A 24785-nucleotide genomic window follows, 5' to 3' on the forward strand; every position below is an offset into this window, starting at 1 on the left:
CGACACAACAAATGGTAGCTTCACATCGAGGACGTCCCTAAAGATCCACGCGTCACACATCCAAATGAAGACGTAGTGGATCTTCCAGCTACGTTTAATTTAGTAAGGTCCGGAAAATTTCGTCATCACGGACATGATTGCGATGTCGAATCACCATGCCAATCACCAGGCGACGGCCGGCTAGGTAGCTGCGTGTCTACTTCTCAGATGGGTGCTCTCTCTAAGTTTGCATAAAATTTTAGGTTAGGCCACTAGGGACGTCCCAGGACATCGTACCCAAACCTTTGTGGCCCACACATATGAATAGTTAGCCTCCCAAAGGTTTGGTCTTTTAGTTTCCTGGAAATAGACACTTACGTTTTCTGATATATGGTCAAGTTATAAGGCAAAGCTAGAACGTCTCTAGGTCATACAAACACCGTACTTGGTGTATGTTCTGACAGTGTTGACCTTGGAAACTCAGCGCCGTTGTCTGTTCCTTTCTTACATATGTCCGGTTATTTTGCTCTACATCAGCTCGAGTCTTCGCAAACTTAGTGGAATACTTAGCCTGTGCCAGGTGGAACCTGTTGAAGAAGGGAACTACCGAGCGCATATCCATAGGCGTGCGCAGGAGTTCTCATTAGGGGGGGGGGGGGGGGGGGGAGGTTTCCTCAGAGCGCCCCCCTCCTTTCTATCAAGGCACTCCCACTGATGTCCTTCCGCTCATATTGTAATGCTGAGACGAGATATGGTTATGAAACGTTTATTTACACAATAATGAATTGATACATATACAAAATATTATTAAGCAGTTGGTTTCACTTTCTTGTGAAACGTCCGCAAATAAAGGCAGTCCCTGCGCACCTGAGGCGTCAATGACACAACGCGCGTACAAAGAATTTTTATTCTTTCTATACCAGAGAAAGATACGACACATATGCCATCTTTATCAGCACAGAATATTTGAAAATATTGCGTCAACGTGACTCTGCTAGTATGAAAAATATAGTATACATACAGGGCAAACGCATGGGTGCACCTACACATGGTGAAAGCTGTCATATGGCGTCTGCAACGTTCATGGAGAGGACGAAAAGCGCCACCCAATACACAACGTAATGGCAACGCTTAAAAGCACGAGAATATGCCGCAGAACAAAAATACGAGAAACAGCAAGTTACAATATTTAGTAATTATTGAAGATAAACGCTATGACATGCCATTTTTCTTTTTCTTCTGAACATCCAAATGTACAGTTGATAATCTTACTGTCTGGCGCTTGATAGAAACATGTAATAGAAACAAGGGCTATAATTACGTTTTTTGAATTTGAATTGAATTGAATTTTATTCCGCAACAAGAAAAAGTTACGAGGAGGGCAGGTAAAAGCTGTAAGAACAGCTTGAGGTGCCCTGAGCCCCCTAGCACACGGGGAAGCATAAAAGCGTGCGGCTAAGGAAGTACAACCTACTAAGCAAACACTTAAAAAAGATATAAAACGTCACTTGAAAAGGGGATTACGAAGCAGTCATAAAGAAAAAGGAAATCATCGTATCACATCATTATACAAACATTAAACGCAGTTGTTTTGGTGATGTACTAGATATGTCAATGTTTTGCACAAGATAACACGCACGCATTATGTCATGCTCAACAAACATTATACAAACTAATGGATATGTTATGTGGTGGTAAAAATATTTTATGACTAGATTACTAAAAATGTGTAGCACGTGGGAAATATAGTACTTTTCACCAATCGTGAAAAGTCCAAAGCAAAAATCCACGCGATTTTGTCGCGAACTGTTCGATGACTGACTCAGAACTTGTTGACAATGCAATCTGTTGCTCAACGAACGGTAAAAGCAGCCACCGAAGCCGGTCATGACTCATAGTTGATCTCAGCTCTGTTTTCACAATGGCGAGCTTTGAAAACGTCCGCTCGCATGAGCAGCTAGTGACAGGGACAACTGCAAAGCCTTTAAGGATTTTAAAAAAGTCCTTATAAACTAACGCTCCCAGGACGTTTTGTTGCAACCAGTCTAGCCATTCATTACAGTCACCGAGCTTTATGTGCTCTGTGCTAACCTGTGGCTTCAGTAAGCGGAGCTCAGCCCCCAAGTTGTCAGACTGCACGTCCAAATACTTAGTGACAACGTCTATGTCCTCGTCATTGGCAGTGAGGCGCAGAATGTTCATTATCGCAGATATGAAAACGACGGTCTCCTGCGTGAGTCGTGCCTCAATTCCTTCAACGAAAGCATCAAGCATGGGGTAAAAAACGCTGACGCTGAGTTTTTCCTCCTTTGTTTCGTGAAAAAAACTGACTGGCGAAGTTCACGTCTGCGCGTCTAGACACTTTCCTCTGTCTCACAGCAGGAATACTTATCCTGCGAGTCTGGCATATCTCTGTGGCACCTTCAAACATCTTTGTAAATGCACTCTCGTCCAGCCTCATTTCCTTGAGAGCTTCTTGGAGATTTTTCACTCCCTGGAACGCAGTAAGAAGATTTAATTTGGGGTCCTGGAGCATGCGGCTAACCTTGAGAACAATCTGCAGCACAGGATGGGCCATTTCTTTACAGAATGAAAACTCGAAGCTTTCCAGTTGTGCGAGAAGTCCTTTTGCTTTTGCTCGCGTTTCCGAATGCTGCGTGTTTTTCATGATTTCTCTACGGCGTCTACCAAGGCGCAGTAGTTATCCCGCACTGCTTTGACGGCTTCTGCCCGGCAAGCCCATCTGGTTGCGGACAAAGATTTAAGCGTCGTTATACCTGTGCCTAACGCCGAAGATATATGCTCAAAAATTGCGTGACGCACTGGGCTAGATTCTATGAAGTTGTATGCTAGCTGCAAGGTGCCGAAGAAATCAAAAAGAATTTTTTTCTCGGCCCTTGACAAACAGGAATTAACGAGAGCCAGATTCAAACAGTGAGCGTAACAATGGACGTATAATATTCTGTTGTTTTTCTCTTTGCATTTGGCTTGCACCCCTGAAATGTGCCCTGACATGGCAGCAGCGTCATCGAAGCAAACAGAGTTCACTGATGTCCACGTGATTTTGAGAACACCTAGAACTCGCTCCAGTGCCGAGAATATTGAGCTGCTCTCAACACTAAGAAGTCGCTCTAGTGCGGTGAACACTTCTACGGGCTGGTTATTCTCCTCACTGAAGTACCTTATTACAACAGACAACTGCTCGTGGTGTCCACAGTCACTAGTCTCATCGCATATGAGAGACACAGTTTTTTTTTCCAGGCAGTGAACAATAGATTGCATCATCGCAGCATGCAGTGCCTCAATGAGATCGTTCTGCGTTTTATGGCTGGTGTACAAAGCATTTTTCGGTCCAGAATCAAGGTGAGCTTGAAAGACCGGATCATATTACTTCAAGAGATTAAGAATCTCTAGGAACAAACATTTTTCTGTGCTTTCCTCGCTTTCGTTATGGCCTCTTTGCGAGTAGAATTACAACGTCAACAAAACGCTGTAAAAGTTCTCGGTTTCTTTTTCGTTTTTCTTCTCTCAAAACGACATGCGTCTCGTGATTCTCATCTAGCAGTTCACCTACAGATTTGCATTTTTGTAACAGGTCCAGCACAGGATGCTATTTAAGCGACTGTCGGACTTTTCATGAAGCCTGAACTTTTCTACGGCTTTCTTCCATTTGTTGAAGCCCACGGAGACGAATGCCGGATCTGAATGACCCTTCCACGCTGAACTCTGCTGCGGTAAATCGTCACAGTAGAATCAAAACGCAGCGTCTTTCTCTATGCCATATTCCAGCCAGTTGAACTCGTCGTACCAGCGCGCGCAAAACTTTCGCGTACCGTTCGCCGTTTGTTTCTGTGGGTAGCGATTCAAACGCGGCCGAATAGGACCACGCATAAGCCTGGTGCGCCTGTCAGTGTGAAGGTCGTCGCACGGCAACGGTCGCGAAGGGTCATCATCACTCGGTGCGCAGCTGAACGTATTCGTAGTAGAGCGCTGTTCTTCGTCGCAACTGAGTTCAGTCTGGCAGTTGTCGTCTCCTTGGCAAGAATGTGATACTTGAAGTGGGATGTCCATGAGGTGCTGATTTGAGGCCACCCGGTGGGATGGTTCACTGCCAGTGGCAGTCTCACATTCATGAGGTTCTGAAAGCAATTTTGGTCCTTAGCTCAGGCTACGAATACTACCAATTTGGAGCCCATTCTGTAAATTTAAACGCAAGCATGAAAATGAACAGCTTACCTGTAGAAAGGAGCCAAGCTCGTAGCCGGTCTCCTTGCACTTTCTCTTCAGCCGTTTTGTTCCGTCGGGAGTGCCGAAACTGAGCTCCAGAAGGCTTGCTCAGTGCCATGGCATCGCTTTCTGCACAGAAACATTTGTAAAGCTGGATGAGCTGCGGCAGCCGCGTAGACAGGATTTTTTTTTTTTTTTTTGGGGGGGGGTGGAGGGGAGAGGAGGGGGTCATATGATAATTTTTCTAGGCGAATCAGAAGCGGATGGGTTCGTTTACAAGTAAAGACGTGAATAAAGCCCATAAAGAGGAGTAAACCTGCAACTAGAAATGAAACAAAGTGTAACCCGCTGGTGTGCCTGTTGGGGAAACGAGGAAACGCATTTAAGAAACTCCCGAAAAAAATAACTCACGAATCACGCTTCCAAGAACAAGTAAACGACAAGGGATAGGGAAAAGTAAATATTTCTATGAGCGTTTTATTCAGTAATCAATTCACTCAGGTCTGGAAGAATTTTTGTAACTGATCCCTTTAAGGGGTTGCAATCGCCGGGCGGATTCCAAAGGCTGACGTATCTGCCCCCCGAAACGCCCCACGAAAGCACAGACAATTTTGAGGGGTGGTCCTTTTAGTGCGCCAGCGAACGCCGGTTGTAGACCAAAGACCGAGTCAGAGCCGAGAGTTGATAAGACAAACAAAATATATTCTCAGTTGAGGCAGTACAAACAACTCAAAACCATGCAGACTCTGCTGGTAACAATCACAACTCAATTCACATCGCAACTCACTCTATATCTCAGATAGTGCTTACAACCACGGGAACCAGCAGCAAATCACGCTACAAATGCAATCACATGCACTACAACCTATTAGAGAACACTTAAAGTCCTGAATATTCACAAAGTGAGCCCAGTCCGCAACTCTTGTAGAGTAACTCGAATGTTTCTCTTCCAGGAAACACTCACACAAACTCCAGCGCTGATCGCCGTTCCCTTCGTCGTCGGTCCCGAATGCCACTCTTCCAGGAGGCACTCTTCAGTCGCAGTTCCCACGACGTCGTCACTCGATTCTTCCAGAGCGACTGACACCAACCATCACCAAACACGTCTTCTTCTACCGACAGAACGACTCACACTTCAACGTAGTTCGCCATCGCTGCGGCTTACACCACATGGACTGGCTGACTGCTCCCCGCCGCTGCACCCTTTTATACCCTCGCGCCTGGCCTCCAGAAGGTTCTTGTGTCTTCTTTAGCGTGCAGGACAGTGGAAGCTAGTGAACGTTCTAGACTTCACTGGTATCTTCCATCCGTGGCGGCGCCACTCGGCGTCACGTGATGATTTTCTTTCGCGATCACACGATAGTTCAATAGAAGCCCGACGCGGCGGCCGTTTACAGGGGCGAGGAGGGTTTTTCGCCTACGGCTGGCCATAGACGGGTTGGCGCTGCGTCGCGGCGTCTTTTTGTGGCTGTTTTTATTGCGATAGCAATTATATGGACACTTCAACCGGATTTCTGCCGTCGCCGTCGTCGTTGCCGTGAGGTTCCCTATAGATAAAATCTTCGCCGCGCGCCGTATGCCCGAGCAGAAGCGTGCGGGGACGCGCGCTATCACGGAGAGCGAACGCACTCAGTCTCCGACGCGCAAGCAAGGAAGCGGGAAGCCAGCGCCGGAGGCAGCGCGGGGGGGGGGGGGGGGGGGGCGCACTTCTACTCTGCCAACAACCGCGCTCGTCGCTCGTCCGCACCCTCTCTTATCTCCACACGGCTCTGACCTTTATGCGCCGTGCATTCGCCGCTCAGTTTCCGTTGAAGCGATAGACCGCACGTGCCTTCGTCCGCTGCTTGCTGCCAGCGTTTTGACAGTCGTTGTCTGCAGTCATTCAGTGTGAACTATTCGTGTTTGTTTGTGCGCGCTCACACTCCGCTTGTTCATTCAGTCGGGCCACATTTTTCAACGCACGCTACACATGCAATGCTGCCCGGGTCGGCAGTGCAGCGCTACAGGTGTGTCCCTTCGCACGCGCTGCCCACGGGAAGCGCTTCTCATCAACACCACCGTTTCACACGCGCCTTCTCGTGGTCATCGAGTCTCTCTTCATGTCGGTCTACTTACGGCGCAGCACACCTGCTTACTTAATCAGCTCATGTTTACTACAATTCACATTGCTACCAAAGCCGCTCACCTTACTTCGTATGACATTGCTGTGTTGCTATCGCATTCATTGCTTCGCCCTTAGGGCGAAACTGTGACATTTTTTTCGTTGCGCGCACTAGAGGGAGTGAACATTGGCGTCGCTGTTTTATGCCGTCGGAAAAGAAACCATACCGCCGGCGCAGTCGCGCCCCGATGGTATGGTTTCTTTTTCGCGTACTACTTACTCCTCGGGATTCTCTCGTTCGCAATGCTATTGATGTCGTCGTACGTGGATTGTGCATGCCACAATTCAAATCTCACGAAGCGACATGGAATCAACTGCTACGCTCGAAAGGGCGTACTTTTACGACAATGGGCTGAACCGAAAAATCTACCCGTGTGCTCGCTGCGTTTCCGTACATAAACCAACGGAGACGCTAACAAGCTGTGTATTGCGCCTTTCAAAACGCAGATTTTTCGTAACGCTTTTCTGTCGGACTTTGGTATGTTTTATGCACGTGTAGGGGGAACAAACAAATAACAAGACAGTTTCAACGTTGTACGAAAATAAAATTGTAATATTATGAATTAAATATATATATACTCGGGAAGTTCATAAAATCGGGGAAGGTGTTCAGTTACTGTGGTATCGCATTTGCCATTAACTCATATAGGACGATAATAACATTGTCGCGGCACCCTTTTTGCTCTATGTGGGAGCGACAGCGTGCGAAGGAAAGCCGATGATGGCGGCCCATATCGCGCGCAAAGGAGGAAAGCGGGGATCAAGCGCGCCGTCTTCCGTCGCGCGCAAGGCACCGGGGGGAGGGATGGGAGGAGGCGTTCTTCTCCGGCAGCGGCTGCGTATGGCGCGGCTGCGCGTGCCTTATCTTGAAAGCGATCTGCGATGAATACACTCTTGGTGGGCCGCGGCCTCGCGTTGTTCGAGAGGCTGCACGGAGGCCGATTCACTCGCGGCTGGAGCCACATTTGCTCACTCTAGCGTTTTGACAGCGAGTTTCCGCGGTCATCGAGTGAGATGTGTTCATTTTTGCTGTTGCGCGTGTGACACCATGCTTGTTAATTGAGTTAGCAAGCGAATGTTTACAAGTATATATGGACCATAATACTACTATCCTTACTTCGTATAGCTGTCTACCAATTTGCTATCGCAATCGATGCTTCGCCTTTCGGGCGTAATTGCGACTATTTTTTGTGCATAAGCGTCCTATAGACTTCTGTGGTACCTATGTCGAGTCTATTTCTATAGACATTTGATGGAAATCAAAATTCTCGAAAATTGCTGATCTCGGAATGTCCACTGGTCATGTGGGGTCCATTGAGATGTTCGTGACACGCTAAGGTGTACCGCCGTTGGCTCATCGTGAACCTGGGCCATGATGGTGACAGGGCAGAAGAAACGAAAGTTGAGCAAGTTGGTAGTGCCTTTCAAGTGATAAGTGCCTCGAAGTGACAAGCAGTCAACTGACAAGAGGTCAGGACTGCTAGCAAGCGAACTACGACGATATAACAGGTCATCTTGCAGTACAACAAAAAATTGGAGGACGCTTAAGCTTCGCCTTGAAGAGTAGAATGCGATAGCGTTATCGGGACCCGTTCGCATCGCATCGTTCGCATACGCAAGTAGGCTTCATTCACTGCAACCATGAACGTGGGAAAGCCAGCTTACAAAGTCCAAGCTTCCGATCCCCTTAACCCTGTAATGCCCAACGTATCATATATGCTACGCAGAGTTTGAAGCCTCAAAATACTAAAGTCGGCTTCACTTTTAAACTGAAATGCATTGCTGGAAAGACGTTTTTCCAGGGGCAATATAAGTGGCCTTATATTAAAATGTGAAGGCCTTTGCACCTTTTTTTGTTATTTTATTAATTGTTTGCTATTGCCCCCACGCGCGCAGGTCTGGTAGAAATGCTGGAAAAGGGGTTTGTGTTTGAGTTTCCTCGCAGCAGAATTAGGTTCTTTCGTACATTCAAATTACAATCCGATGCCGACTGGTAAACAATCCAACGGCGAATCCGATGCCGAATGGTTAAGTCGTACTTTGCCATTTTTCTGATGGATTTCACTGTGAGAACTTCAATTTTTGTTCACCAAAACCTTGCACCACTTGGAGGGCCGGCGCGGTCGATCTGGTTGGATTATTTTCTCCGACATTTCGATGACATACTAATAGGAACGGCCCTCATTTTCACTGCACTACCTCCGGGTTCGGCCGATGTTTTTTTAGACCGCAGAAACATAGGAATTGGTCCACTAAAAAGGCTAGAAATCCAGATACCGGATACAGAAAAGCGGGGTGAGGGTAACTCGCTAAGAAATACATTCTGTTTAGAAACGGCTGTATTTCGTGAGAATAACGCGGAGTCACAAATTATGCAAATGCGCGAAATATGCCAGCGTTAGACTGTATATCTGTAACATCACGAAGATGGCTGAGAACGGTGATAGGTGGCCGAAGCGGAATTTCTAGGAGTTCCGTTTAAGTCTGACATCGCGAAACACGCGCAGAATAGCGCAGCGTGCCTCGAGCCAGAAAGAATGCATGGCGTCATGAAGATCCAGAGAGCTCAGAGCACCGCTTGTCATGGTGGCTATAGACCTGGCATTCATTTAATCATTGATTCTACAGCGTCGCGCAATAATATTCTAAGCTGCTACTTTGTTGTTAAAACTTGTATGTTACTGTTAAGTAGCTTGAAAATCGCAATAAGAACTGCTCCTTTTGAAACCCCGTCAGGTAAATGTTGAAATAGCAATAATGAAACACATATGTGTTCGAACGTTCAGGTCAGGAAAGCGGTTATTTGCGCAATTTAGTTCGCTGATTACACAGTTTCCGACACAAGGTATCAGTCTCAGTGTTGCAGGAAGGTGTTATTCTCTTTATTATTTTTGAACTAGTAAAGATGGAGCAATTCATACATGCATTATTATTCCGAAACACAACATCTAACTACGGCCAGTGGAACACAAAGTACCATTCACGTGTTCCGCGCATATGTTAAATAATGCACCGCTTTTTAAATGTCTGCTCTCTGTTTTGCATTCAACACAGGACCTTCCCGATGTACTTCTGGGAGGACTTCAGGCCGAGACTTGGTACGTGGTTCGCCTGATGGCCGCCAATGCTGCAGGCCTCACCAAAGTCAAGTACGACGTCATGACACCAAGCGCTCTGGGTAAGAATTTTGTTACTGCCGCACAAAAAGCTCCCATTCGGTTCCCAGGCTTTGTAACGACTATAGCTTAGAGCTGATACACACCGGCATAGTGATGTCTTTGCATACAATTGACGACTGCATACACTCGTCTCAATATATGCCACTTGTGTCACCTGACTTTTTAAATGGCAGTTATTGCGCGTAAGTGCACTTGTCATCTAAACAGCATAATTTCATATACGCATGGTGCCATACAAACTGACTTCTTGCGCGTTTCTCTCATTTCGGGAGAGAGAATATCAAGGAAATCGATCGGTGCTGCCCCGCTGGCGCGGGCTGTGCCGTGACCGCGCGAGCATTACATAGGCAGCGTGAATAAATACCATGCCACAACGCGTTGGGTCTCTATTTACATGTGACTTCGAGAGAAAGTAAGATTTACTTAAGATAGCAGTAACATAGAGGAGCAGCCATATAAAACGTCTCTGCAAATATTTTTTTCTTTACTTTTTTGCCATGGGCACTATATGGACACTCAGACAACTGTTCACCGTTGTCGTGGCCATCGCCATGTGGATTAGGGTGTGTATCAGTGTATATGTCCTCCTGAGCCCAGAAGACCACGTCTTTGCCGGCCTCCGTGGCGACGACATGGAATATTGGCTCGAGCAATACAACAGAGCAAGCTAAGTGAACCATTGGAACCACACGCACAAACTGCGGTATCTCGCTTTTTACCTCACCGAAGTTGCGAAGACGTGGTTCTTTAACCACGAAAGTGACTTTTCGGACTGGCCATCATACACCCAGCGATTTCGCCAGATATTCGACATGTCCTCTGGACGCTCCGAAGTCGCGAAACAGCAGCTGGCAACGCGCATACAAGAACAGGACGAGACCTATACATCCTACATTGAGGACGTCCTCGCTCTCTGCCGCCGTACACAGAGTGACATGGCGGAAGCTGACCGCGTTGGCCACTTACTAAAGGGCATCAACACAGTCGCCTTCAATGCTCTCGTCATTCAGAACCCAAACAGCGTTTGCTATATTATCACAGCATGCCAACCTCTTGACGCGCTCCAGTCCATTCACGACCATCGTCTCAACGGTGATGCTGAGTTGCGAGCCCTGATACGCACTCTCATCAGGGAGGAACTTCACGGACACCTTTCTGGACCTGCGACGCTTGCAACCGTTCGCCCCGCTCCTTATGGACTGCATGACATCATCAAGTACGAACTGGCGTCGATGACAAACGCCGAAATTTACAAGTCTACTGCACCATTTCGTCCGCCAAGTTATCCCGAAATTGCCTCCCGGCCTCACTCGACCGTCCAGTCTCCACCTGCAGAAGCTTACTGCGACCCCCTATCTTCGCTGGCAGCGAATACTCCTGCACAGCGAATACTGTTTCGCACCCTGTTTGTTTCTACTGCGGTATTCACGGCCACATTTCTCGCTACTGCCGTCGGCGTCAGCAAGATGAAAGGCGGGGCTACGCTATCTTTGAGCGAGACAGGCCACCTGGGTTAGATTCCTACGTTCCCGGACCGTATACAACCTCTTCTGGCCGCTCTCCTTCACCTTCCCAGGACATGGATCGAGCTTCCCGCTCTCCCCGGCGTCCCTCTCCTTCACCTCACCGCCATTCCTCATAGCCCTTGCGTGCTACTTCCCATATTGTGGACACCCGTTCAGAAAACTAGAGGCTGCAGTTTTTGAATGAGAAACTGCATCGTATTGGACTATCCCAATTAATCAAGGTGTTTCTGTCGACGCCCTTGTAGATACATGGACCCGCTATTTCTGTTATCCATCGTGAACTGTGCTTCCGTATGCAAACGCCGTATGTTGGTCCGGTTCTATGTGGTGCGAATTACGTTCCCATCTACTCTATCGAACAGTGCACAGCTCGCGTTCTGATAGACGGTATTCGTCACCATGTATACCTTGCGGAGCTTTCGACGTGCGCTCATCACGTGATATTAGGATGGGATTTCATATCCGCTGCTTCTGCACTGATTTCGTGCGGCGACCCAAGGATTCACATCAGCGACACCGAGACTAATCCCGTTTTCGATTTCCAGCTTCCCAACCTCATTTGCAGCAGCAGATTTTATTATCCTACCAGACGAAGAACGTATTCTTACCATTGAGTCAAGAGAAATTGTCGACGGAGACGCATTCGTTGTACCTTCTCAGTGCTGCATTTCTGGAAGACTCGCCATCGCTTCGTGCTTGGTCCGGTTCTCGAGTAGCTATGCCAGCTTCACGACTTCTGAGCCACTGAAGGGTCTATTGTCGCCAAGCTCGCCGACGCCGCGCCGGTTTGTGTCGTCAGTGTTTCGCCTGCCACGTCTTCCGGGAATTGACAATTGTACTCCCGCAGAAGGCCGCACTAGTGCTATTAAGGCCACCTTGAGTGCAGATCTCAATCTGGCCCAGACCAATGCACTCTTGACCATTTTAATGAAGCATGAAGCTTGTTTTGACGTTTCTTCGTGACGCCTGAGTCAGACCACTGTAACTACTCATCGAATTGAAACAGACGGCTCTCGCATCACTCGCCATCGCCCGTACCATGTGCCACCTTCGGAGCAAAAATTTATAGAACAAGTGAACGACATGCTGCCACGCAACATTATAAGGCCTTCAGCAAGCCCTTGGCCTTCTCCCGTTGTGATTGTTAAAAAATGTCGCAGTTTCACCGGAAAGGCGAAGCATCAATGGCGATAGGAAATTAGTAGAGAGCTATTCGGAGTATGGATAGTAGTTTTATCGGGTGCATAAAGTTGGACAGATTCGCTTACTAACTGAATTAACAAGCGTGGTGTCAGCGCGCACAAGCAAACATGAATAGATCACACTCAATGACCGCAGACAACGACTGTCAAAACGCTGGCGGTAAGCGCAGCCGCCGCAGCGAGCGAAGGTTCGTGCGCTCTATCTCTTCAATGGAAACTGAGCAGCGAATGCACAGCGCATACAAAGATCAGAGCCGTGTGGCGATCGCTTTCAAGATACGGTGCGGCGCAAAGTTCAAGCGCAGTTGTTGACAGAGTAGAAGCCGCCCCCCTCCCTCCCTCCCGCGCTGCCTTCCCGCTTTTCTCCTTTCGCGTGGGAGATTGAGTGGCCAGGTCCCTTGCGCCCGGTCGCAAAATACGCATTTGGTGCCGCAGCACAGCATCGCCTCGCCTCCAGCCCTCCTATACCCCCACGGCCCCTCGCGCAACGGAAGTCGCGCTTGCTTTCCGCCGTGCGTTCGCTCGCCGTGATAGCGCGCGTCCCTCGCGCGCTTTCACTCGCGCATACTGCGCGCGGCGACGATTTATCTCCCTTGGACTTTATACGGAACGTCACGGCAACGCCGACGGCAGAAATATGGTCGAAGTGTCCATATAATTGCTATCGAAATAAAAAATGATGGTTCTGTGCGCTTTCGCATCGATTGTAGGGCGCTAAACAATATTACCCTTAAGGATGTTTATCGAATGCCTCGAATCGACGATGCTTTGGATACCTTACAATGTGCCGAGTATTCTTCGAATCTTGACTTGCACTCTGGATATTGGCAGATTCCATTGCATGAGCCGGATAAAGAAAAGACTGCGTGTACTACACCTGATGGCCTTTTCGAGTTTAACGTTATGCCTTTTGGACTGTACAATGCACCAGCTACGTTTGAACGTATGATAGATACAGTACTCCGTGGCTTAAAATGGAAGACCTGCATTTGTTACTTGGACGACATTGTAATCTTTTCGTCGAGTTTCTTCCAGCACCTACAACGTCTAGACCAAGTTTTCGCGTGTCTAGCAAAGGCTGGTTTCCAACTGAATACTAAAAAGTGTCGCTTTGCAAGCCGAAGCAATAAAGTATTGCATTGCTGCAGTGCTGCAATTTCCGCCACCAATCACACTTAAAGAACTCTGCAGCTTTCTAGGACTAGCGTCCTACTTCTGCCTCTTTGTCCGTGACTTCGCCACCATCGCCGCTCCTCTGCAAAAATTTCTGATTTCAAGAGCGTCCTTTGTGTGGTCGGACGAGTGTGAAGCCGCCTTCCAGACCGTCAAACGATTTCTCACGTTAGGGCCCGTGCTCCGTCATTTCGATGCAACCGCCCCTACTATTCTACACACGGATGCCAGTGGCCATGGAATTGGCGCTGTCCTGCTGCAGCGGAATCAGAATTCTGAAGAGCAAGTTGTGGCTTATACAAGTCGCGCTCTTTCTCCTGCTGAGTGCAACTGCACAATCACAGAGCACGAATGCCTCGCCGTCGTGTGGTCAATAGAAAAATTTCCACCCTAACTCTACGGCCGCCATTTCACAATTGTGACCAACCACCATGCTCTCTGTTGGTTGTCATCCCTGAAAACCCCGCAGGGGCGTCTGCGCAAGTAGGAGTTTGGTGTGTCGCGACACCACGGACCCGAGCACATGGGGGTTGGACCCTACCGCGTCTATCGAGCGCGGCTTAGCCGTGTCCGGGGAAAAGGGAATCCTGGAGGTTGAGCCGAAGCCGGGTGTTTGGAGTTTGATGGCCCCCTGGCGGAGGCAACACACCTCTTTGGCCTCGGCTTCACGTAGATGGCACCCCCGGACTGATCCACCCGGGGGAAATCAGTAGTTGCCTTTTCCTGTCTCTCTCTCTCCCTCCAACCTTCGTCTTTCTCTCTCACTTTCCATCTCTCCTGTCTTCACTTCGTTTTACTTCCATTTTTCCAGGCAGCAAGGGTTAAGCTGGTGTAGTTTATCCATCGTTGGGTCTATTATATTAGGTTATAGTGGCTATGTACAGCTGGCGTCTGCATCTCCTTCGGGTCTTGTAGCGTCCCCTTGTTGGGCTCGGTGGTGGGCGGCTGGCATAGCTACCGAAATCATTGTTACCTTATGGCTTTATCGTCATTCCCCCTACTCCCTGATCGCTCTCACAAACGAGGGCGCACCGAAGATATTTTTCAATTCAATGGCAGCAAATTGCAAAACTTTCCCAAATTTCCCCAGATTTCTGATAAACCAGAAAAGACGGTGAGAATGATCTCACCCTTTCTCGTTTCGAAAAGTCTGACCGAAGCTCTTGGAGCAGGCTACAAAGCGTCGAACTTAGCTAGTGGCGACCTCCTTTTGGAACTCCGCGATGTGAAACAGCACGAAAAGCTTCCTAACCTAGTGTCATTTGGGGAGATCCCGGTGACAATATCCCCACACCGAACTATGAACACCAGCCGTGGTGTTGTCTCCGACGATGACCTCATGGAACTGACAGAAGCTGAACTGCTGGAAAGCTGAAGCGAGCAAAACGTGATCACTGTTAAAGGAATCATGCTAAGACGGGACGGCAAAGAGATCAAAACCAAGCATATAGTACTTTTGGCTCAAGCATCCTGCCCGAGACAATCGAGGCAGGCTATGTAAAGCTACGGGTTAGACCCTATGTACCAAACCCTCTTCGTTGCTTCAAGTGCCAGCGTTTCGGCCACAGTTCCCAGAACTACCAAGGCCGACAGAAATGTGCTAAATGTAGTTCCGGTGATCATGCCTCTGAAACATGTGAAAACACTCTACACTGCGTCAATTGGGATGGCGAGCGTGCCGCATACTCGCGGTCATGCCCGTCTTGTAAGAAAGAAAAAGAAATAGTCACGATCAAAGTAAAGGAAAACATAACTTTCAAAGAGGCTCGCAGGCGGGTGTCATACCTGCCTAAAGTCAGTTTTGCCGAGGTGGCGCGTCAGGGGGCAGCGCCACAGCGGCACCCGGCGGCTGTCCGGTCCACAGAGTGAGCCGGCGGTGACGCCATCCGCCCCCTCGGCGGCTGCGGCTAGCGCTGCTCCGCCATCTCAGAACAAGGGACCATCAACCACCGGGCTGGTGGCCTCCAGGGCCTCGTCCCTCGAGACGAGGCTTTCACGTCAAACGAACCGCTCGCAAGAGCGCGTGTCTAGCGCCCCGCAAGAGGCAATGGACACAACCGGCCAGACAGCGCCACCAGCGCCAGAGGAGCGGCGAGAATCTTTCGACCGCTCCAGAAAAGAAAGAGCTCGTGTCACGTTGCCTGCAAAGGGCCCCGAGAGCTAATATTCATCTCTTAAACACACAGCACAAACACATTTGTCATTATGGAGACACAAATACTACAGTGGAATGTCAGAGGACTTCTTCACAACCTGGACGATATTACAGAACTCCTACACAAACACAATCCAAAGTTGCTGTGCATTCAAGAGACGCATCTGAAACCCACAAATAAAATCTTTCTTCGTCAATACACCATCTACCGCAAAGACCGTGACGTGGCGAACGCCTCGTCTGGTGGTGTAGCAATAGGTGCCGACAAGTCTGTAGCTTGTCAATATGTCGCCCTTAAGACGCCCCTAGAGGCAGTGTCAGTTGGGGCAATTCTTTTCAGTAAGTTGATAACCGTATGCACCATTTATATACCCCCGAATCATCATCTCGAGAACACATATTTCCATAACCTCATTGATCAGCTTCCCGAACCCTACACACTCGTGGTAGATTTTAACGCTCATAACACGATGTGGGGAGACTCACGATGCGACACGAGAGGTAGATTCACAGAAAACTTCCTCGTAACCTCCGGTGCATGCCTCTTCAATAAAAAGGAGCCAACCTAATATGACCTTCATCACAATTCATACTCATCAATAGACTTGTCGATTGGTTCTGCTTCCCTTTTTTCTGACTTGGAATGGAGTGTAATCAAAAACCCATTCGGAAGTGACCACTTTCCAGTCACACTAAACTTAGTAACCCAATATAACTCCCCTCCGCATGTGCCTAGGTGGAAACTAGCCTACGCCGACTGGAAACTTTTTAAAGAATCGACATTTATATCACGAGATTTTATCAGCGAATTTAGCATAGACGACGCAGTAGCGTATTTTACCGCTTTTATCATCGACGCAGCAAACAAGTTCATTCCACAATCAAGCGGTAGCTCATCCAAAAGACGATTGCCATGGTGGAATGGTGAGTGCAAGGAGGCGCGGAAAAAACAAAATAAAGCGTGGGGCATACTACGTCGATCCCCAACTGAAGAAAATTTGATAAAATTTAAACACACTAAATCACAAGGAAGGCGAACGCGATGACAAGCTAACAGGGCAAGCTGGGATAGGTTCCTATCCGGTATTAATTCATTCACACAAGAGGCAAAAGTATGGAATGGGCTCAGGAGGCTTAAGGGACAACAAATTCATCCATTTCCCCTGGTGGATAAAGAAGGAAATAAGTTGGAAGACCAGGCTGACGCTCTTGGTGAACACTTCGAGCGCGTGTGTGTCTAGTTCCACCCACTATTCGAAGAGCTTCCTGAAATATAAAGCAATAGAAGAACGTAAGCCTCTGAACCGGAAATGTAGCCCAAATGAACTTTATAACCGTCCTTTTGGCATTGCCGAACGTAAAGCCGCCTTGTCAGCTTGTCAGAGCTCTGCACCGGGTCCGGATAGAATCATGTACGATACGATTAAGCACTTGCACTGCGACACGCAAATCACACTACTCGCACTTTTCAATACCATCCGGGCTGCTGGGTATCTTCCATCTAAATGGAAAGAAGCTATTGTCAGCCCAGTTTTGAAGCACGGTAATGATACTTCATTGCTGACCAGCTACCAGCCTATAGCTCTTACGAGCTGCCTTTGCAAGCTTTTTGAGAAAATGATCAATCGCCGTCTTGCACATTTCTTAGAGTCGAACAAAATGATTGACCCATTTCAATGTGGCTTTAGGGAAGGCCGATCTACAACCGATCACCTCGTGCGCATCGAAGCAAACATCCGTGATGCATTTGTACACAAGCAGTATTTCTTGTCTATATTTATTGATATGGCAAAGGCGTACGATACATGGCGGTACGGTATCTTACGAGACCTTTCGCACATGGGCATTCGAGGGAATATGCTTGGCACTATAGAAAGCTACCTGCCTAACCGGATTTTTCGAGTCAGATTTGGTAACGTATTGTCCCGCCCATTTACACAAGAAACTGGTGTGCCACAAGGGGGCGTGCTTAGTTGCACCTTTTTCATTGTGAAAATGAATTCCCTTCACAAAGTCATTCCATCCTCAATGTTTTATTCAATATATGTCGATGATGTGCAATTCGGATTTAAGTCTTGTAACCTTGCAATATGCGAGCGTCAGGTTCAGCTCGGACTGAACAAAGTGTCAAAATGGGCAAATGAAAATGGTTTCAAGCTAAACCCTCTCAAAAGCTCCTGTACACTTTTCTCTAGAAAGAGAGGCCTAATACGAGATCCAGATATTATGCTGCATGGACAACACATACCAATCTACACTGAACACAAATTTTTAGGCATTATAATTGACACAAAACTAACCTTTATTTCTCATATCAAGTACTTCAAAGCTAAGTGCCTGAAAAGAATGAACATCCTGAAAATACTGTCACACACAACATGGGGTAGCGACAGAAAATGCCTCATGAACCTCTACAGGAGCCTTGTACGATCGCGGTTAGACTACGGCACAGTAGTGTATAACTCTGCTACCCCCAGTGCTCTGAGGATGCTGGACCCTATTCATCATCTTGGTATCCACCTCGCCACCGGTGCCTTCAGGAAAAGCCCTATTCAAAGCCTCTATGTCGAATCGAACGAATGGTCCCTTGATCTACTACGATCATATTCTACTTTTAATTACTTTCTGAAAGTACACACTGATAAAGACCATCCTTGTTATCCTACCATCAACGATATGACCTCTGCAACACTTTTTCATAACAAGCCTGCAGCGAGAGAGCCATTCTCACTCCGTGTGAGGAGGATGAGCGAAGATATAGATGTTCCGCTTCTTGAAAATCGCCTAATGGCTCCTGCTAAGCCGTTACCGCCGTGGTTGTGGCAGATCATTGACTGCGACACGTCATTTGTTGAGGTAACGAAGCACGCTCCAGAAGCCCACATTCGTATGCATTTTCGAGAGGTACAATTTAAGTACTCGTGCCCAGAATATTACACAAGTGCGTCTAAATCGCATGCCGGCGTGTCTTATGCAGCCGTCGGCCCATCCTATTCGGAATCAGATGTTCTTCACCATCATACAAGCATCTTTACACCAGAGGCGTATGCACTATGGTGCGCTGCGAAACACATCAAGCAGTTAAAACTACATAAGGCGGTCATATATACAGACTCGTTAAGCGTGGTTAAAACAATGATGTCATGCTGCAAACACAAAGATCCAGTAATTGCAGAACTTTTCTCACTCCTATGTACTATTTATGCCTCTGGCCAACATGTAACGATATGCTGGGTGCCTGGACACAGAGGTATTGAAGGTGACGTGCTAGCAGACCGAATGGCAACTTCCTTAGATACAAAATATTGCAACATGTCCATAGGTGTTTCAGTTCTATAGACCTAAAGCCATATTTGCGGAAAAAACTGAGAACGCACTGGCAACTTAAGTGGGACGCTGAAATCCTTAATAAGCTCCACGTGATTAAGCCACATTTAGGGTACTGGCCATCACTGACCAACTCGAGACGAAGTGATGTCCTATTCTGTCGTCTAAGAATAGGGCACACTTATGGTACACATAGTTTTTTGTTGACTGGCGGTGAACCTCCAATGTGTAGTAGATGTGGAACACCCTCAGTGTTCAGTATGTCTTCCTGGAATGTCGCGAAGCACAAGCCGAGCGGAAAAAACACTTCCCTTTAGCATATAGGCAGTGTATACCACTTCACCTGAGACTGTTTCTAGGCAGAGAACCGCTTTACTACATGAAATCTGTTTTAGCATTCTTAAATGACGTCCATACGCTCAAAGTATTCTGCCCAAGAAATTCGTACCACGGCCTCCTGCGAGAGGCCGCTGTTGCGATGTCAGCCCTTGTTTATAGCACATGCCTCCGGCCCCTTGTACTCAAGGTACCTGGTGAGGCTGTTGTGCTACTCGTTGTCAAGCATCACCTTTTTATTTTTAAATACATGTTACCACAACCTTGTTGCAAATTTCATACTCATAGCATACGCCACTTCAGTCACTACCATTATTTTACTACCTATATGTTTTACGCCATTTACAGCGACAGTTTTTAGGCCCCTTTACAGTCATGTCACATCTACCATTAGAAACTCATTGCCTGCGTCATAGCAGCTCATCAATTACATTACCACTTGTCATGGTGCTCTTTGGCCATACCTGGTCCTTGCGCCATAAAACACCACACATCATCATCATCCCTGAAAAACTTGTCTTGACTCCTCGGCCGTTGGGTACTACGCTTGCAGGAGTATGACTTCACTGTCACGTATAGGTCCGCCCAACTACATAAAGATGCCGATGCCTTGTCGCGCGGCCCGCTGTCTCCAAACACCCATGCTTAACCTTCGGTCTGCACGTCACCATCTTGCCACGCATCTCAGCACACGGCCTTCGACTTTCTTCTGTCTACTGACATCGTCACACTGATCCATACTGCCGTACGCCGATGGACCGACTCACTGGCTTGGCACGACCCCCCAACAGTCGCTTAAGACGACAACTTTCATGTTTTAAGCTTCAAGGTGGGGCGTTATTTCGATTAATCTACCATCCTTCCGGCAACCGATGGGTACCAGTCATACCTCGCTTACTTGGACTCCAAGTATTAGAAGCATTTCACGACGACGCAACGGCTTGCCATTTGGGCTTTCAGAAGGCCTATGACCGCATCAAAACGCGTTGTTTCCGGCAGGGCCTTTCCATCTCTGTCGCCAAATATACGTTGGCTCCTGTGCATCATGCCAACACAAAAAACGCTCGACATTCCTTCCAGCCGGTACTCTGAAGCCTCTACCATGCCCGTCCACCCCCTCCAAAGTTGTGGGCATAGAATTGTACGGACCCCTCCCACTCACGCCCGCTGGTCACCGCTGGATCGTTACCGCAGTGGATCATCTAACGTGCTACGCTGAGACAGCTGCTCTTCGCTCTGGAACTGCCTTCGAAGTCGCCGAGTTTTTCGTGCACGATATCGTTTTGAGCCACGGTGCACCTCGTGTCCTCCTGAGTGACCGTGGCAAGACGTTCTTATCGCATGTGCTTCGTGAAGTCCTCCAGGCCTGTGACACCACCCATAAGACCACATCAGCGTTCCACCTGCAAACAAATGGTCTTACAGAGCGTTTTCATCGAAGCTTGTCCGACATGATGTCAATGTATGTTCGACCCGATCACACCAACTGGGACACCATTCTACCTTTCGTGACGTTTGTGTATAATACTGCCGTCCAATGTACAACCAATTACAGTCCCCTTCTTCCTTGTGTACGGTCGTGCGCCGTCTTTCGTCTTGGACACTACACTCCTTTCAGCACCTGCTGCTCCATCCGCATCTCTTCCTGAAGAATTTGCTGCTCGCATTGCCCGCTGCCGTGAAATTTCCCGCGCCAACACCGCTACCATCAGAACAAAAGAAAAATTCGCTATGATGCAACGTGTCACGTTGCTTCGTTCCTCCCAGGTGACGAAGTTCTTTTGTGGACACCTGTTCGCGTACCTGGGCTCTGTGAAAAATTTCATCGTAGATATCTCGGCCCTTATACCGTTTTGCAAAGAACTTCGGCCGTTAGCTACCGCGTCACTCCTGTCAACTCATCTACTGACCGCCGCCGCCACACTACGGAAATCGTTCACGTCTCTCGCCTGAAACCCTTCATTCGCCGTACCTAACCTTTCTAGCTTGCGGTCTTGCTGACTGCTTTCCTGAAGGGGGGAAGTTAGTGTGAGCGCTATTTGGGCACGTCGTCGTCGTCATTTGTACATACGACTCATCATATTTTGGCTCGTGTGGTGCTTCGGCTGTCTCGGGCGGCTGCTCGGAAATAAAGGCATCGCATCGGTTGACGTCTACCAATATATCTATATACATTCCACCAGAGGGACGTGATTTACAGCAGAACGAAGACACCATCACAAAACTGCGCGTAATCAACGCACGCGCCGCGCCAGCAACACAGCAAGTCGGCCCCGCGGCAGCATCGACAGAGCGAGAAATGGCGAAAGCCCGAGCGTGCGCCAACAGATTTATTTATTTATTTATTTATTTATTTATTTATTTATTTATTTATTTATTTATTTATTTATTTATTTATTTATTTATTTATTTATTTATTTATTTATTTATTATTACCTCAAGGGCACCGGTGTGGGGTATTACATGAGGGATGGGTGATCGCTTCAGTAAAATGTGGACTCAATGGCAGCCTTGAAATGATATGGATTGGAGTGGTGCACGACGTCAGCGGAAAGGTCATTCCAGTCACGGGCAGTCTTCATAAAGAACGAATGTAGGTGCGCAGTGGTCCGGGCTGGCGGAGGGTACACAGATTTTTCGTGATGTAATCGGTAAGATTGACGGTGCACTGGAATGATGGCTGAAGTACTAGGAGCAGAATAATAAAATTTGTGATAAAGACAGTCTAGAAACATGACGCCTTATATCTAGATTGGAAATTCCTGCTTTTAATCTTAGCTGAGAGACACTAGTGTGGTATGAATAATCAGAATAAGTAAAACGGGCTGCACGATTTTGAACTGCTTCTAGAGTGTTAGAAAGGTAGGTTTGGTGTGGGTCCCAGACAGAGCATGCGTATTCTAGCTTAGGTCTGATAAAAGTTATATAAGTTAGTATTTTTAAGTATGGGGGTACAAAGCGCAAGTTGCGGCGGAAGTAGCCAAGTGTGCGATTGGCATCGTTAGTGATGTTCGTAATACGAGAGGACCAAGAAAGGTTATTTGAAAGTGTAAGACCAAGGTACTTGCATGGGCTCCACAGATGGTATTTCCAAGTTGCAGAGAACGTACTTCGGGGTATGGTGAAGTTTCCATCGATGAAAAGGTACTAGTAAAATCTTAGTAGTGTTCAGTGACATTAGCCACATGTTGCACCAAGTGGTAACTTTGTCAAGATCATCTTGGAGTGCGTGGTTGTCGCTATACTAGTGAGGATTGGGCGACAAATGACACAATCGTCAGCAAAAAGGCGAATGTCAGAATAAAGATTGGCCGGTAAATCATTAATATATATAAGGAAGAGGAGGGGCCCGAGAACTGTGCCTTGGGGCACACCGGAAAGAACAGGGCTTTTAGAGGAGGAATGGTTCTTAACATACACAAAGTGTTGTCTGTTAGTCAAGGAATTTCGTATCCAGTCTAAAACAAGAGGATTAAGGTGCAATCGAGAAAGTTTTAGGAGAAGCCGTTGGTGCGGAACTTTGTCAAACGCCTTTTCGAAATCTAAAAAGAGGGCATCAACTGGGATGTTTTGATCAAGGTTAGTGCTTATGTCATTTATAAAGAGTGCTAATTGGCTCTCACAAGATAAACCTTTACGGAAGCCATGCTGGTTAGGGTGGAAGAAATTGACAGACGTTAGGAATGTAGCAATGTGGGAGTTAAGTACATGTTCCATTAATTTTGACTAGACACTGATTAGAGAGATTGGGCGGTAACTACTACATGATGATGAAGGACCTTTCTTTGGGACTGGTATAACTTTACCCATTTTCCAGTCCTCCGGCACCACTCCTGATGATAACGATTGCTGAAAAATATGACATAAGATCTCGCTTGTAACATATTTAGTATTTTTTAAGACTTTGGAATTAATACCATCAATGCCGGGGGAAGATGACAGCTTCAAGGAATCAATACATTTCCTGATTCCACCAGAACTGAAGGTGATTGCGGGCATGGTATGGCGACTGAAATATGGGAATTCGGGAAGTTCACTTTTGGGTTCATCCGTAAACACGGAAGAGAATGCATGATTAAGCGCTTCGGTGATTTCGTTATCTGGAATAGGCTTATTTTTCTCGTCGCACAGTGCAAGAGGTTGCGAACGCTTTGGATTTATAATATTCCAGAATTGCTTAGAGTTATTTCGCAGAATGTTTGGTAGGGTAGTCGAAAAAAAGGAGCGATTTCATTGACTAGCAAGGGATAGGTACATTTTTTCAGCGGTGTAGTATTTCTGTTATGCGCACTCAGAGTTAGAATGCCTAGGAGCGCGATAAAGCCTTTTCTTTTTATTGTTGAGGAGCTTTAGTGTCGTATTGAACCAAGGTGATGAGTGATTTTCGGTTACAGTGATAGTAGGTATATAAGTTTTTATCAACTCATGTATTTTATTTTTGAAAAGAAGCCAGTTAGTTTCAACAGAACGTTCTAAGAAACCGGTAAAGAATGAGTTGGCGAATTCCGCTAGTTTAATATTCATATCTGTATAGTTGCCTTTGTCGCACCCGCCGGGGTGGCTCAGTCAGCTAAGGCGTTGCGCTGCTGAGCACGAGGTCGCGGGATCGAATCCCGGCCCCGGCGGCCGCATTTCGATGGAGGCGAAATGCAAAAACGCCCGTGTGCTTGCGTTGTAGTGCACGTTAAAGAACCCCAGGTGGTCAAAATTATTCCGGAGCCCTCCACTACGGCGTGCCTCATAATCAGAACTGGTTTTGGCATGTAAAACCCCAGAAAGAAGAAGCCTTTGTCGTAAAGCGTAATAGTTTTTCTAGTCATAGTCGGGGATGGGATGCCACATTGGAATGAGGCATGTAGCACTGAATGATCGCTAAGGCCAGGTAAATGCGTCAGTGGCGAAGCGTAATCGGAGTGAAAAGTGAGGATAAGGTCTAATAAGTTAGAAGACTTATCATTGTGTCGCGTGGGGTTACTGACGATTTGCGTTAAGCCAAACGTAAGACATGTATTAAGGAAATCACTTTCAACAGTGTTTTTGACGCTGTTTCGGCTATATTGGACCAATTGATGGCAGGGAAGTTGAAATCGCTGAACAGTATGACAGGTGATTGGGGATAACGCACTGTTACCGAGTGAAGCACCTCATGGAAGTCAGCTATGAAAGAGCGGTTTGCGTCGGGTGGACGATAGCATGTACCGATAACAACGGCTGGGCGGGAAGCGTTGCTTATCACATAGACAATTTCTAAGGGCGTTGTTACTGTTATTTCAGCACACTGAACACTTTCGTGTGTACATATCAGTACATCGCCCCCCCCCCCTTTTGTGGGTTCTGTCGTGTCGGAATATAGAAAAATTTGGAAAATGTGAAAGAATTTCGGCATTATTAACGGACGGGTTAAGCCAAGTTTCAGTAAGCAGGATGATATTCGATGCCGTTGTACTGAGTAGGCTTAACACCCACGGACGGGTGGCACGTCTCCTCCATCAGCTACAAGTCGATGACCATGAGCAACCG

At 47.4% G+C, this 24785-nt stretch overlaps 1 protein-coding gene across 1 annotated transcript in view; it reads left to right on the top strand.

Annotated features, from left to right (window-relative positions):
- LOC119455788 (Down syndrome cell adhesion molecule-like protein 1 homolog) overlaps positions 1-24785 on the top strand; it is an 80050-nt gene that overhangs the window by 35034 nt on the left and 20231 nt on the right. Inside the window, exon 7 of the mRNA XM_049668623.1 lies at positions 9422-9545. Coding sequence (XP_049524580.1) covers positions 9422-9545 — 124 coding nt within the window. The remainder of the gene's footprint in view (positions 1-9421; positions 9546-24785) is intronic.

This window comes from Dermacentor silvarum, chromosome 6 (assembly GCF_013339745.2).
Source record: "Dermacentor silvarum isolate Dsil-2018 chromosome 6, BIME_Dsil_1.4, whole genome shotgun sequence".
In the NCBI taxonomy this organism is placed as follows: Eukaryota; Metazoa; Arthropoda; class Arachnida; order Ixodida; family Ixodidae; genus Dermacentor; species Dermacentor silvarum.